The sequence below is a fragment of the Lactuca virosa genome, chromosome 8 (assembly GCF_052849685.1).
Source record: "Lactuca virosa cultivar CGN04683 chromosome 8, Lactuca_virosa_CGN04683_v6, whole genome shotgun sequence".
Classification (NCBI taxonomy): Eukaryota; Viridiplantae; Streptophyta; class Magnoliopsida; order Asterales; family Asteraceae; genus Lactuca; species Lactuca virosa.
In genome coordinates this window covers 132,966,762-132,984,142 of record NC_136433.1, presented here as the reverse complement: position 1 = coordinate 132,984,142, position 17,381 = coordinate 132,966,762, and the positions used below count along the sequence as shown (strand labels likewise).

The window sequence follows — 17,381 nt, the reverse complement described above, 5'->3', positions numbered from 1 at the left end:
CTACCCGCACTTTTAATTTCTATGCCTATAAAAACCCTCTCTGTCTTTTCTGTCATTTTGTCATTTCCCAGCAAAAAAAGAAGTCATGGGGGTGCCTTTTCATCCTTCATCTTTCTTGGGTTGTTTGCTCTTTATTATATGCATTCTTTACTTGTATCCTGGAGTAGTAGCAGCAAAAACTGGTGGCAATAGCATTACTAGGCACTATACGTTTAATGTTAGCAACTTTTATAACATTCTATGTTCGATTTGATGCATATAACATATATAATACACTTTTTTGTTTTAGATACAAATGCGAAATATTACGCGATTGTGCAAGACAAAGAGTGTAATAACTGTGAACGGGAAATTCCCGGGGCCTCGGATTATTGCTAGGGAAGGGGACCGTGTGGTCATAAAAGTGGTCAATCATGTTCCAAACAATATCACAATACATTGGTATGCATTCTTGTGTATATTCTTTCAGATTTGTTAATTACTGGAGTCGCCCTAATTTTGTCTGTGTTTCCGGTAGGCATGGAGTTCGTCAACTTCAAAGTGGATGGGCTGATGGGCCGGCATACATCACACAATGCCCGATTCAAACGGGTCGATCATACGTTTACAACTTTACCATTACGGGACAAATTGGAACATTATGGTACCATGCCCATGTTTCATGGATTAGGGCTACCTTATATGGCCCGATCATCATTCTCCCTAAACTTAATGAATCATACCCGTTTGTCAAACCCTACAAGGAAGTCCCGATCATATTTGGTAAATTACTTACACAAAGTCTTTTGCTTTTGCAATATATTATATCCATTCATGTGAAATTACCGATGTTTTGATGTTGTCTTTTATATAACAGGAGAATGGTGGAATGTTGATCCAGAAGCTGTGGTCAGTCAGGCAATTCAGACAGGGGCTGGTCCAAATAGTTCAGACGCTTATACTATTAACGGATTCCCCAGTCCAACAATAAATTGCTCATCAAAAGGTCTCTTATACTTGATAAAACTAGGCCAAAAGTTTTAACAATACTGGAAAGCAAAATCTATTTAATGTGAAATATTTAAAAGTTGTGTGTAACACCTTTATCGTTTTCAAAAAATGAAGACTGACGAGTGAACTCACAATTTGTTTATTGTTTATATAGAAATGTATAGGTTTAAAGTGAAGCCCAACAAGACATATCTTCTTCGATTGGTCAATGCTGCACTCAACGATGAGCTTTTCTTCAAAATTGCAAATCATACATTTACAGTCGTTGACACAGATGCAAGTTACGTGAAACCATTTAAAACAGATACAATATTCATCGCACCTGGGCAAACTACTGATGTTCTTTTAAAAACCAAAAGCCCTAATTCCAACGTTAAATTCTTGATGGCTGCTAGACCGTATTCCACGGCAGCCTCTGGGACGTTTGACAACACCACCGTCATCGGAGTTCTTGAATATGGAGGTAGCCAAATTACCCCCGGCAACTCTTCCATTCAATCTCTTCCTCTTCCACAATTCCCGCCAATCAACGCCACCGCGTATGTTGCCAATTGGACAAATAGCCTCCGTAGTTTGGGTAGCTCCAGGTTTCCGGTGACTGTTCCGCAGACGATTCAACGGCGGTTTTTCTTTGCACTCGGCCTGGGAACCAACCCGTGCCCGGCAAACCAAACATGTCAAGGACCCAACGGCACAAAATTTGCAGCCAGCATAAACAACATATCTTTCGTGATGCCGACGACCGCATTTCTTCAGGCCCATTTCTTCCGACAATCAAAAGGGGTTTACACAACAGATTTCCCGGCCACTCCTCTCAGTCAATTCAATTATACGGGCACCCCACCGAATAACACCATGGTGGTTAACGGCACCAAAGTGGTGGTTCTGCCATTCAACACCACTGTGGAGCTAGTGATGCAAGGAACCAGCACTCTCGGAGGAGAAAATCATCCTCTACATCTTCACGGATTCAACTTCTTCGTCGTCGGCCAAGGCTCCGGGAACTTCAACTCGACTACAGACCCATCCACTTTCAACCTCGTTGATCCCGTTGAAAGAAACACCGTCGGCGTGCCCTCCGGTGGATGGGTAGCAGTCCGGTTTCGAGCCGATAACCCAGGTGAATTCGAACACTAATTTATCGGCAAGTTGATACAAAAATATATACATCCAAAATAATAGATTTAACGACGATCTTTGTGTGTAACAGGAGTGTGGTTCATGCATTGTCATATCGAGATTCACTTGACGTGGGGATTGAGGATGGCATGGGTGGTTAACGACGGGAAGCTTCCAAATCAGAAGCTGCCACCTCCGCCGGCCGATCTTCCAAAATGTTGAACTTGACGCCAACCAATTTTTTATTTTTTGATTGATATAATGTATGTATCACTTGGATGCCCAAGCATGTATTCCTTTTCCGTGTACTTTCTTCTCTCGATCTCTTATTTTTGGGATCTTTCATTTTCCGTTTTAATTTATCAAAATTTCTTTTAATTTATATTTCACTTGCTTCCTATTAATCATGATACTTTGATTTATCTGAACTAGTATTTATCAATAGTCCATAGACTTGATGAACTAGTAATTTAGCATTTTGGACCAAATATGTCACTATGTATGTGTTTAAAGGTGGACCGGTCCATATAGTATTGTGGCCCATTTGATTCCTTTTTACAAAAATTATTCTTTTATTTGGTTCCAGGGCATGCACAAAAAACTAGTTTGGGAAAATCGAAAACCGATGAAATCAAAGTTTAAATTTATTTCAAAAATATGACTCCCATTGTAACTTATGTCGTCGTTTTGAACCCGACTTTAAGAGCGTGTTCGGCAAAAATAGATTGTAACGGGTAGCTTGTAGCAGTTAGCGTTTGTTAAACGCTATGTGAAATAATATTAGAATTTGAAACGTTTTGTTTAAACTAAACACTAGAAGTTTGTAGTGTCAAACGAGAATTTCTGTTCAAAACGGAGTGTTTTGTCAAACGCTAGAAGCTACAAGCTCTCAAACGCTCCGTGTCGAACACGTCCTAAATGTTTGGGAGATGGTGGGGGTGACACTTGAAAATATTTTTATGATTTGGATTTATTGGAAGACGGCATAGATTTTGCATCTAAAGAAATATTAAAATTTAACAACATTTTCCAAAGTTTATTTAACATGACATGATGTGAAATACGGAACATCCGAACCCACTACTCATGAAAATAATGAAACAAGTCGATTCTGTAATACTTTGAGAAAAGAAAATACTAAACAAGTTCGACGTAGCATCCCTAGTAGCGGGCCTAGAAGGTACATTGGTTCTGTTTTTTGAGGCACGTATAAGTGTCCAAGAGTTTGAGAATTTGGATGTTTTGGCTTGGTGGAAAGAAATGAATCTAAATTTCTGATTCTAATCGCTATGATCTGTGGTGTACTAAGCGCCCATGCTTTTATGGTAGCTTTGGAATCCATTTGTATGTCAGTGGCTGAGTTATATCACATAGAAGAACAAAACTCGCCCCTTTATCGGTGGAAGTGTGGATCTACTTGAACGCCTATCTAGACGGTGTGGAACAGAAAGAACACATTTCACTACTTGAAGGCAAATTGTTAAGGGTTTAACAAGAAATGCATGAGGAAGAAATAGCAATGTGATTGTTAGTACAACTTATTGTACAAGAGCTCAAGTTTGAAAACACATTACACAACAACATGGCGGACAAAGACTAAATCCAAACAATAATGATTACGACTACGAACGATAAAAAAAGGCAACTATGACGACGAAGATGTTTTAAATTTTATGTTTTTATGTTTGAAGATGTTTTAGTTTAATGGTCTACTAGATTATAACCCGCGTTAAACGCAGGGAAGCGTATAAAAAAACATACAAATGTCTACAGATATTGCATAATAATTATTAAAAAAAAGTTATGGTTATTGGTATTCTTGAAATGTGTAGAAGATACAATGAAATCGATAAATATCTATAATCGTTGAAGGACCTCTTTGTGCATAACAATTTTTATTTTATTAGTTGAACGACATTCTTCCTCACATATGTGTATCTTCAAAATCATAGATAACTATATTAGTGTAATTTGAAGAAAGATTGATGGGTAAAACATTAGGGACAAAACTTTTAGTTTTTTTTCTTGAAGAAGATGTATCGTCACTTGAATCCATCACTTTAATTTAGTGTTAATGTTGCTTATAAAAGTTAAATATAAATATATAGGCATATTGGTAAGTTTTATTATTTCATATGAATAAAGTAATAATTATAATAGAGCAACATTTTCAAAAAACTAAATGCTTGAAATATTTTGGTGGGAAAACATCAAGATCATTAAAAAAATTTATATAAGGAAAATACAAATTTAGATCGGCTGAAATTATGGATGAAATTACTGACGAATATTATTTTGGAGGGAATTGTATTTTGTAAGGTATAATATTGTGACAAAATTCAAAATATGTATATTTGTTGAGTAATTTTATAAATTTTATTGTTACTATCTCTAAATATTATTAAAAGAGAACCTTAAATTCTAAAATGAAGAAACAAGGACCCTTGATTATATTTCACTCCTTAATCTCCACCTTTGGAGTATTTTTATGACATCATCCTAAACCAAAATACGTTTTGCTGACATATAGACCAAAATACGCACGGTAACTTCCTTCTTACTTTTCATTCTTGGTCCTAATTTCATTCTAATCAAGAGCGTGTATCGACATGAAGTCATTTTCTTCTTCTTTTTCTCTTTTTCTCTCTAATCCATCAATGGATGTAGCTATGATCGATTGGAAGGATTCGAAGTTCGAAAAGGACATACTTTATGAAGACATTAATGCTCCTCAATGGATTGATTTCTCCTGTTGATGATGAAGCTCGGGGCATTCACAAAGCGCCGTTGAATTTTAGGGTTTTGTTTCTAGGGTTCCTTTCTTCTTTCTTTTCTTTTCTGGGTTTCTTGATGTATTGAGCTCTGAATTGATCATTAACAACCATTAATTGCTTTGAATCATTTGACAATGAATTCTCTTCATCTTCATCTTCATATTCACCATGAACGCCTCTCTGTTCGATTAAAATATTCAATAAATAAAGTTGAATTTAACAATATAAAGTTTTTTTTAGTTTTATATATTAACTTTTTTTTACCTGTTTGGATTCACCATTTACACCCGTATGACCATTTTCGTCTTTTTGGGCAATCTGCTCTTTGATCAAAGAAACTTCAACTGAAATTCTAGACTTTTCCTCTCCACTTTCTTGTAATAAAGCAACAAGCTTTTCTTTTTCTTCTTTGCAACATTCAAGGCTCAAGATAGCACATTCAAGTTCAGCTTGTATCCGATCATGATCAGGTTTATCAGAAATTACCGATTCGACCTCATCTTCCAATTCTTGGATTCTTTTCAACTGTAAAGCTTCAGACTTTTTCCTGCTTTCAATTTCATCAAGGGCATCTTGTAATTTAAACAACATTTCTTCACCATGTCTTTTGGAAACAGAAAGTTGTTGCTTTAATTCTTGAAATTTTGCTTGATGTTGTTCTTTTATAAATGCCATTCTTAATGATTTTGTAGGCCCTTCAGGTTCTTTTTTCTCACTTTTTTCTTTCATCTCCTTTACATATACAGACAAATTGTTGAATTCTTCTGTTTTCAGAATCTGTTCAGAAAGCTTGTGTGTAAGTTCATTACATTTATTCTGAATCATGATCAATTCATCATTTTGTTCATCCAACTTTGCTTTCAAAACCACCAACACAATCTCAGATTCTTCTCTCATAAAGAACACATCATCTGTAGACTCCACCAACTTCTTATTTTCCAAAATGTATGAGCATCTGGAACAGCGACATGAAGCGGATAAGCTCAATGAAAAGAATACCATCCACAATGTAACCAAAATACCCCTTGGACAAATACGCATAATTAAAATGATAGGCTCCAGCATTCCTTATCTTCTTTAAATCAATATCACTCATATCAAAATACTTGTGATTAGTCTGGTGTCTTCTGGTTATTCCGCTGAAATTTCAATTTTTACAAAATGACGAATATACCCTTTAAGCCATTTCTTGAATAACCCTCTTTTATTAATGTGTGGTTGATAAATATTACTTTCAAATGTCAAACTTTCACAGTTTGTGAATTTAGTATTTTTTTTTATCATTTCTAGATAGTTTTTTACTAATTATTATTTTTACACCATGTATTCCAGGCATGTAAAAAACTCAATCAAATTGAGCTCTCTGATTGTGAGATTTATGCCTCTTGTGAGCCCTGTCATATGTGCTTTGGTGCCATTCATCTTTCAAGAATCAATGTGCATTTTCCTCTCTAATCCAAATGACATCTTTACCCTTTTGTCTAAAAATGAGAGTAAAGTTACAACACTACAACCTTTTACGTTCTGCTTTAACAAAGAGTGTAAATGACCATTTTACCCCTAAAATCCAAAAAAAAAGATCCGTTATTTAGTTTATTTATGTGAATGCAGAGGTTTGTTTATGGGCAAAAGCATAAGCAGCAATTGCAATTGGGTGTGATGATTTCATTGCAGATGCATTAAGAGGCACTGGATTTTATCAAAAGGCTCATATGGAGATTAAAAAAGCAGATGGAAATGGAGCAGTTATTGCTGACACAAGTATTTGAAAACACCAAAGCCAAATTCTCCATGTATTGATTTCATTTCATACATTTTAACATTTCACATTTTCAACATTATTATTATTTCTCCATTGTTCTCAACAATTGATTACAGAATCTCAAGTTTTCTTTCATTAGACATTATCTATATGTAATTGTTTGCATTTTACAATTTCTGTTTTACTGAATTTATATATTAACCAAAAAACTGAGGTTTTTGAATCAACAATCAAGAACATAACATAGACATACACTTCAGGCCAGATAATATTAAAGGAGCTTGTTGACACACTGCAAACGGAAGCTTCTTCTGATTTGGTTCATATAAAATTCTCTTATTACTCTTTTCATAGTTTATATCTCATATTTTGTTTTTTAAATCTGCAGTAAGTGGTTTCTTGTGATGGATGCTGTGGAATCACCTTCAACATAGTTCAGAACTAAAAGTTTTACAAATGCTATCAACAAATTGTTTATTTGGTCTATTGCACGTAAGCTATTTTTCTTTATACATTAAATTGTTTAACATTACAAAAAATCAAATATTCTAATATATTTATAATATTTCACCTTTTTTCAGGGTTTGCGCGTGCATGTAGGTAATCAAATTTACTTTCTTTATATTTATATTTAATTTTCTGAATTATATTATTAACGTTAAAATTCTCTATTTTGATGGATTTGTATAAGAATTGTTGCGGCTAGGAGCAGCAGCCATCTGTTTAGATGATCCCATACTCTCAGTGGAGGATCTTTGCGATCAGATTCTATAGGTCCTCAATTTTTTTCGGTAAAGCATCCACCATTTTTTTTTAATTCTTGATTCTTATATAACTTTTTGTATTCTAGTTATTTAAGGTTTGGTTGGTTGTTTAGATCTTTTAATCATTTGAATCATATTTTGAAATAATATGAACACTATTAGTTATTTAGAATTAGCATGTTTATCATTGCAATCTATTTTTGTAATTATATTTCATATTTATTGAAATATTATATATTTATTATATTTTTTTCTTATTCTACAAGCTTTTCAAATTTACAGTTTTTTTTATATGGTAATTATTATCTTAAATTATGTATGATTTTATCTATTTTTGTAATTATATTTGACATGGTTTATTGAAATATTATATATTTATTATATATTTTTCTTATATATTTATTTAAATACTATATATTTATTATTTTTTCAAATTTGCAGTTTTTTATATGGTAATTATTATCTTAAATTAGGTATGATTTTATCTATTTTTGTAATTATATTTGACATGGTATATTGATATCAAGGTTCTAAATAACGTGAGGCGTGACTTGGCGGCAAGGTAAAAGTTAAGTCATGACAAGCCTTGGCGAACCATGACGTTTTTCAAGGCGTGACTATTTTATATATATTAAAAGAGATGAATCATATAATTATTGATTTTTATCAAGTATATCAAGTTTTTAGAAGTGTTATATTAGTATTTAATATAAAAAGTTAACAAAAACTCAATTATTTTAGGCCCGATAAAATAATTCAAAAAAAAAAAACAAAAAAAACTTGCGCCTTGAAAAAAACTCACGCCATATCACGATAAGGCGCGTCTTGACACGTTATTTGGACGTCATGCTTAACAAACCCGCATTGAACGTTTTCGTAACGGCTACACCACGCCTCGTGCCATGGCACGCCTTGAGGCGCGCCATGGCGCGTTTTTTAGAACCATGATTGATATTATTTTCGATATCATACCATATTTATTAAAATATTATATATTTATTATATTTTTTTCTTATTCTACAAGCTTTTCAAATTTACAGTTTTTTATATGGTAATTATTATCTTAAATTAGGTATGATTTTATCTATATTTGTAATTATATTTCACATGGTATATTGATATTATTTTCGATATCATACCATACATAAGACATATTTTAAGTATGGAAATGATATTACATTCCAAAATCTTTATGTCATATCAACATTAACCAAATTTATATTTCCCTATAAATATAGTGTCTACGATTTTTCATTCCAAATCAAATTTCTCTCTAACTAATTATCTCATTTCATTGTAGATAATAGTATTCGATGGCAATTAACAATGCAGATCAGGTCGTATTTGATAAGGTTGCTGAAATCAATGCATACAAAGAGTCTTGGAACATACGTGTTAAAGTCGTCATGCTTTGGAAGCCGACCTATAAAAACAATCCCAATATGGTCACAAGCCTAGACATGATTTTAATTGATCAGAAGGTACTGTTTTTACAAACTTTATTTTTTAGATTGTCAAATTCTTATGTTATTTCTATTCAAATAATTTTAAAATCGATTTCTGTTATGTTGTTTTATTTCTATTCAAATAATTTTAATAATCAACTTTATTAGTTATAATAATCAACTTTAGTCTATGTAATGAAATCTCTTATTATTCTTTTTTTTTTATCAATCTGATAAATTTACAATTATTAAAAATCTGGTGATTTTAGTTCCCGATCCCTTCACTGCAATTTAGTCTATGTAATGAAATCTCTTATATAGCTTTATTATTAATTTTAATAATCAATTAAATATGTCGGTTTCTTCTTATTATTAATTGTGTCAGGTCATATAATCAGTCGGTTATATTGTTTGGATACCTGTTACTTGGTTTCTTTTAAACGATAAAACAAAATAAATTGGTTTTTCTGAACAAAAAAATAATAATAAAAGGGTTTTTTTTGTATATAATCAGATAATAGGTTGGACTTTTCTGAATATTTCCCGGCAGAAAAATATGGATGTTAATCGATTTCATTTCTTCTGTTTTATTTCTATGTTATTAATTGTTGATACTTTATCTTTAAATTTTATTTCCATTTTATTAAATTTTAATTAACAATATTATTTTTATGTATTTTTAATACTTTTTTTTGTTTATACTTTTTTTATCTTTCATTGTCACATATAGGGAAGTAGAATACAAGCAACAATAAAAAAAATCTTATTCCTGTATTTGAATCCCTATTCGATGAAGGAGCTGTCAGGGAGATCAGTAACTTTGCTATGGCTAGCAATGAAGGTGAATACATGCTTGTTCCTCATAAACATAAAATCAATTTCTACAAAACCACAAAAGTTCGTGTATCCACTGATTTTGTTGATACGGTAGATCCTTATCATTTTATCTCTTTCCCAGATTTGCTAGCCAGGAACTTTGACACTCGTGTTGCATTTGGTATGTTGTTATGTTATTAGTTTAACTTATTTCTATACTTCAGTTTTAATGTAATACACATTTGGATTATTATTACTAATTTATTACATTTTGTCACAAAGATTTTCTTGGCCAAGTTGTGTCAACTGATCATATGCGAGTCATTGTTGAATATGGAAGAGAAAAAAGGTTAATGAATCTGGTTGCTCAGGATTTAAGGTACACATTCGTATTATTATTACACATTCCCACTTTTATATTTATCTTTCATTAATAACCACCATGCATTTTTAGTGGTACGAAAATTGCAGTCGCTTTGTGGGACAGTTTTGCACTGAAGCTGAATACTTACATTTCATAACATCAAAATGAAACTGCTCCGGTTATCATCCTGCTACGTTTGGCCAAACTCAAAATTTGGGGTGGTAAGGATTTTTTTCAACAAATTATCATTTCAACTTCAAAGTAATTACTGACAATATTATTTTACTTTTTATTTCCAGATCAGCCTCAAGTTGGTAATTGTTTGTTTGGGTCTAGATTGCATATAAATGATGATATGCCTCACATTTTAGAGTTCAAATCAAAGTATGTTTTTCTAATAATTATGAATCCTATAATGTTTTATGTTTTTATATGATAACAACTGTAATCATTACCTTAAATTAGTTATTTACCATACTTAAGACATTTAGCTTACTAAATCATTACTTTTCTTTTTTAACCTCATTTTTTTGTATATGTAGTCTTAATGCTTTGGATAAGAATGTTGAGCCTTCTAGCCGTACATCGCAGCTCAACTCAGATACTGTTGTGGCTAATCCAGAGGATTACTACCTCCGTTTTCAAATAAAAAACATTGATGAGATTCCTGATTTTAACGAGGTTTAGTTAACATTTTTATATAAGAGTTTCTGCATTCTATTATTATTTTGATTTTCTATGTACAATTCATATGAAATAAGATTTTAATATGATTCCTTTCAAATAATGTTTGAAACAGGAAGTTGGTTTAACCATCATCGCTACTATCATTGGTTTTGATATGGATGAAGGCTGTTATTCATTTTATTGTCGTGATTGTTCTAAAAAAGTTACTAAAAATGATGATGATGTTGATGCTGGTCCTTTTCACTGTGATGGTTATGGATTAGTCTCGGATGTATATGGAAAGTAAGTAATTATTAGCTCTTCGACTATGCATGTATTTTACTTTTTTCATATATTTCATTGTGCATGTCAAGCTAAATATAACTATTATGTTATAATTTTTAGGATTATGATAGTAGTTCGTGTGCAAGATGAAAGTGGGTCTTCTTCGTTCGTATTGTTTGAGCGTCATGTAAAAGATCTTATTCATCGTGGAAACCAATGGTTGATGGAAAAAATAGCTAAGGTTTGATAATATATCTCCATTATTTAAATAATTTACATATATGATTTTTCTTCTTTAACTTTTCAACTATTACGTTGTAATGTAAATTAGGATCAAGGACGCCAACAGATACCTGATGAGTTCAAAATTCTTCTAAATAAGAAGTTTGTCTTCAAAGTTCAGATATACATGTTCAATCTGCAGAACAACTATCGTGCTTACACTGTGCAGAAGTTGACTGATGATGAAATGGTTCTTGCTGAGGTTTTTAAACGGTCACCAAATCATGAACACCATATTATAAATGATAATGGTACTCCTGTTAACAAGCCAAATAGGGTGGGAAACTGTCTCATATATATATTTCCAAAGTCAATCCATATGCCCTCTTTTCAATATATTTTTCTTTCATTTTTCATGATTTTGTGCAAATATGTTATGTTTTTTTATATTTTACTCTTATCGGATTTTTATTATTTTGTGTTTTCTACTGGAAAATACTGATTCTGTGCATGATGACAATCTTGATGTTGTTCACCTTGAAGCTTTAACACCATCATCCAGTATGGGGAAGCGCCCTATTGAGATTGATGTCAACACTGACTCTTTGGAGTGGTCTTCGACAAAAACCGGTGTTGTTTCTTCTATCTTGAAGATCCCAAAGTTGGAAAAGTTGGACTAATATGAAGCCACCCAGCAAGATTTTACATTTCATCTTCAATATGTTTAGAGACATTTTCTTTTTAATCTTTTGTGTGTCGCACTTTTAGTTGTCTGCTTATGGATCTTTTGGTTGTTTTTAAAATTTTATTGGGTTGTTATTTGGTGTGAACACGATGATAAGCTCAATATTTATGATAATTTCAAGTTATTGAACTGTTTTCATTTAATGCATATTTTGTTTCTTTTTTTTTTTGGTTCATCATTTGATTTTGTAAATTTATTATATGTACCTTATTATTCTAAATGAAACATATTATATAAATCTCTAAATATTATTAAAAGAGAACCTTAAAATCTAAATTGAAGAAATAAGGACCCTTGATTTTATTTCACTCCTATTTCTCCACCATTTGATCATTTCTGGAGGCAAATGATGTTATGTGATTTGAAGGTGAATGATGGTTTCAATCTGATTATTGCAATTTTGATTCACAGATAATCAAATTTTCTTGAATAAAGGGCTAATATCATAAAAAACATTATATTTTGTCACTTTTATCCGTTTGATCTAAGAGTATTTCTCGCAGACTGTAATGACCCTTGCATAAGTTTATCTATAGGTTTTGGAAGATGTAAATTCGTATAAGAGAAAATCAAAGATAAACTGGAAACACTTGTTGCAGTAACTAATAAGCACTTAAATGATAGTCGTCTCAGACTTTATATGCATAATTATATGCAAACTTTATTTTTTACCTAATTTAAACCCAACTAATAATCAATTCCTTTATTTAATTATATACAAAATTTACTTTTACCTAATTTAAAACCTTCTAATATACATCGTTTGCATATGGTAACATAATAAAATCATGGACTAAGTATTCAAAATCAATTTTTTTATACTGCATATATTCCCTCCATAATTATATTCATAATTATATGCAGACTTGATTTTTTACCTAATAAGTAAGTGTTTTGTATATCTATAAAAAACGCATAAGAAGCTTATAAAAAAAACGCACAAGAGTTGGTTCATCAGTTTTATGAGGTTATACATATTAACTTCATTTACATAAAACAAATTTATTATTTTGTATATCTATTTTTATAAACGTTCTTTTTTTTAAGATGGTAATAACGAAATTTATCCATATGCTCTGAATATACTATTGGAGAAAAAGATGGCGTTCAAAATTCAAATTTCACATAACAATTTGAAGAACAAAACAGAAGGTTATACTATCTCAAGTATCACGTCTAACAATACAATCATTGATGAATTGGAAAAAATATTGAAAATGGATCGGGTAAAATTCTTTACCGTCAATACTACAAATAGTATACTTATTATTATTTCAATCCGTATGTCGTGAAAGATTAAATTTTAAGTTTTTCTAATATTATTATCTTATTATTTCTTTCTTTTGCAGTTATCGTTATTGACTTCTGAACTAATTATTGAAATTCTTTCACGAACATCAGTATAAACATTTGCTACTATACGTTGTACAAATAAATATTATGGAAATCTAACATACAACAACCATGTTCTTCATAACTACAACCGTAGAAATAATGTCGTTTGTGGAATTATCGTTCAACAAAAAAAAACCATGGAGAAATATAGAGCGTCGGTTTGTTCCGTCTTCTGCTAGCAACAATCTTGACATTGATTGGCTACCACATACTTGTACTATTTTAGCATCATCCTTGTGCGGACTCCTTCTTGTTGAATCCTATGATCCAAATGAATACGTTTCAAAGATTTTATTTGTTATCAACCCAACGACTACAGATTTCAAATGGATACCGTTTCCGACCTCTGAATACACTGCGGTAAAGTTTGTTTTGGTAGTTATCAGTTCGAACCCGTTACATTTCAAGGTCATTCGATTGTCATACACAAAGCCATCGTAAGAGTTTATATGTAGTATATTTTATGTTATTAATTTACTTTATTATTTACTTATATTATTTTATTTGTAATGATATGCTTAAGGAAAAAGTGGACTACGATTACTACAACATATAATTGTTTTCATCTACTACATGGCAATGGAGGGAGTTTCAAAATATCAAGTTACATTCATCTGTTTTTCCTATTTCTGATGAGGCAGTTACAAGTGGCGGTGTCGTTTACTTCTTATTATCTAATGATACCATATTGCGATTTGATATTTATTCAGAAGAACATATACTCATATTTGCACCTTCTATTATTAATGACTTCAAACCGTATGCATCGAGACTGATCAAGTTTCACGGAAAATTGGGATATTTCTCTGTAAGTGGAGATCGTTTGTGAGCTATTTGGGTTTCATTCACAATCGGTGGGTTAAAGTAGAATATTAGTAACTACAATGAAGGTGCACATGAATGGTGGGATTATAGAAACAATACCCTATATTTTTTTAAAGGAAATACGATTGAGTATGTGGTTCCAGCACATCCTTCTCAACAAGTTTTTTCAATCCGTTCTAATTTTGATACAGTGACTATGCCAAGTAGATATTAATGATTATATATATTTTAATTTGCATTTGAACATAGTTGTTTTTTGTAATGAACTATTTAAATATTTTATATTACTCTATGATTTATTAGTTTTTTTTATTTATTCTTTTAATTGTTATGAGGTTAAAATAGCTATTGTAATGTATGTTAATGAATTTAAAATAGCTATGGTAATGTACTTTTAATTGTCATGCTTCCTATGATGTAATATATGTTTACAATTCTATGTTTTTTTATATGCTCCCCGCGTTTAACGCGGGTCATAATCTAGTATAAAGATAAAACAAAATAGGTTGGTATGGTATATAAATAAAATATTTAATCACTTTGTTTTAGTGTTAATGTTACTTATAAAATTTATATATATATATATATATATATATATATATATATATATATATATATATATATATATATATATATATGTGTGTGTGTGTGTGTGTGTGTGTGTTGTGTATAGGCATATTGGTAAGTTTTATTATTTTATATGAGGAAAGTAATAATTATAATGGGGCAACATTATCTAAAAATAAATGCAAAAAATATTTTTGGAGGAAAAAATCGGGATCATTAAAAAAAATTATATATGGAAAATACAAATTTAAATTAGGTGAAATTATGAATGAAATTAATTACGATTAAATTGGTAAGTTACGATTGAATCCGATTTTGGAAAGTTTAAATTTGATAAAGGAAACGTGTAAGTTATCAAAATAAATTTTTTTATCGATATAAAGAAAATACAAATTTAAATTTGATAAATGAACGCGTAAAAAATAAATGTTTGAAATATTTTTGGAGGGAAAAAATCGAGATCATTAAAAAATTTTATACAAGGGAAATACAAATTTAAATTGGATGAAATCAATGACGTTAAATTGGTAGGTTACGATCGTAATCCGATTTTGAAAAGTTTGAATTTGATAAAGGAAATGCGTAAGTCTTCAAAATATAAAATTTTAAACGCAGGAAACATATATATATATATATATATATATATATATATATATATATATATATATATATAATCTTATAAAAAGTCGACAAAATAAAAAAAAATATATCTTAATAAATAAGAATCATTTTGCCATATGTTATTTTCTCATTCATTTTGTCACATGACAATTTTTAGTATTTTTGAATTAACTATTTTTCACTTGTTATTATTCTATGTTTTTCAATTATTTAAAAATGTTGCTAAATTATATTATTATATAAGCATAAACATTCTAATTAGACAGTTCATTTCATAATAAGATTACTTAATTTAAACATATATTGACAACCAATATATCAGTTTTTCACTGTATTAAATAGTGACAACTATTTCATTTATTCAAATAAAGTAATAGAGTATAATTTATGGAATGTTAAATGTTATATGAATTTAATTTTAGTATATCATTAATGGAAATTCTTTTCTAAATCATGATTTGTTTATTTTAAAATGATTATGAATATAATTGATAGCTTTTATGTTTGTTCTTATTTATTTGGTGTTCGTAAAAACTTTGCATTGGATTTGGCGCAACTTTAAATAATTTTGGTATATCATCAATGTAATTTGGTATATATCTTTCAATTATATGAAATATCAAATAATGACATTTCATTATTATTGTGATAATTTAGTTTATATATTACATTTTTACTAATGTTAACGGTCTTATTTTTTTTTCTAATAACCGTAATGCTTTAGTAATTGTATTTTTTACGAATCTCCTAATATCTTATAATTTTTTTTATCTTGCTTTATAAATTTTCATAACTATGCTATTTTCAAGATTGACTGTCTTAAATACGAAACTTTGTTCACTGATTTAGACCAAAAAGGGTTTCCCATGACCGAGATATGACCTTTCAAGTACAGGGATAGATTAGTGAAAATGTTGAAATAAAAGATTTGGCTTTTTAAATAAAAAAAACGCATACGCACATTGCTATTAACTAAATATGTTAAAAACAAAATAGAAATTACAATGCACTTTGTATTCATTGAACACAGTTACAACAACTCATAATAAATTTAGAAATTGCAATTCAAAATAATATAGATTAAAGTCAAAGTACATTGCTATTAACTAAATCTGTTAAAAACCAAGAATTATGGACAAATATGTCAAATTAATAGCAGTATAATATTGATAATTAAAAACATTGAAGAGTAAATGGTAGTTTCAATCATCAACTACCGTGCAATCCAAACAATCTCAGAAAAATTTAATTATGTAAGACACACATACATACATACAGTTAATCAAAAGTCACTATGTTTTTCTCATGGGCATTTTATCAAACATGTAGAGTGCAACACCAAATGCAAGGTTAAAAAAACAAAAGTAAAAGATTGAAAAAGTAATACTAACATTTATAATTAAGATTATTCATGCATTCAAAGATCATAGTCAAATACAACACTAATGAGAATAAAAAAATCAAATACAATTAACAAAAATTAAGAACATCATATTAAAGAAGGAACCTGGATGACGAAGGTGATGCTGCAAAGGGTGATGTTGTTCGAACGTGATGTTGCAAAGGGTGTGAAGAAAACATAATGTACGAACAACAACACATGATTTATACATAACTTTCAACAATGATTATGGAACGGATATCAAATTTTGGATTCTTTGATTCTTTGAAATTGAGCAACGATATCCCGTAATGTTGTAGATACGTTTCATATAATAGATGTGAATTGAAAGAATATATGAAAGGTGTCAGCTAAAAACGTGATTTTAATTAGAAAAGAACGAAATTTACTTTCAAAAATTATGATGAGGTTTAAATGAGTTGAATATATTCCTTTTATAAATGATCTTAACATTAAATTAGTTAGTCAAACTTTCAAATTTAGTCAATATTAATTTTATTTTATTTTATTTTAGGATGACATCAACAAAATGATCCAAGGGTTGAATTTAATCAAAAAACACAATGAATGACCTTGATTGTTGAAGGTGATGTCATAAGGTTTCTCTTTTAATATATAT

General features: G+C 30.2%; 2 protein-coding genes across 2 annotated transcripts; one reads left to right on the top strand and one right to left on the bottom strand.

Annotated features, from left to right (window-relative positions):
* The first annotated feature begins 295 nt into the window (after positions 1 to 295).
* Positions 296 to 2,409, top strand: LOC145130760 (laccase-2-like). The gene is made up of 5 exons (XM_079065529.1): positions 296 to 441; positions 518 to 762; positions 857 to 985; positions 1,145 to 2,110; positions 2,201 to 2,409. The coding sequence occupies exons 1-5, from the start codon at positions 296 to 298 to the stop codon at positions 2,329 to 2,331; spliced, it is 1,617 nt and encodes a 538-aa protein (XP_078921655.1). The 3' UTR covers positions 2,332 to 2,409.
* A 2,474-nt stretch (positions 2,410 to 4,883) lies between these two features.
* LOC145130856 (uncharacterized) lies at positions 4,884 to 5,885 on the bottom strand. The gene is made up of 2 exons (XM_079065616.1): positions 5,148 to 5,885; positions 4,884 to 5,063 (listed from the first exon to the last, which is right to left on the bottom strand). Exons 1-2 carry the CDS (start codon positions 5,883 to 5,885, stop codon positions 4,884 to 4,886), a joined length of 918 nt encoding a protein of 305 aa, XP_078921742.1.
* Between the last annotated feature and the right edge of the window lie 11,496 nt (positions 5,886 to 17,381).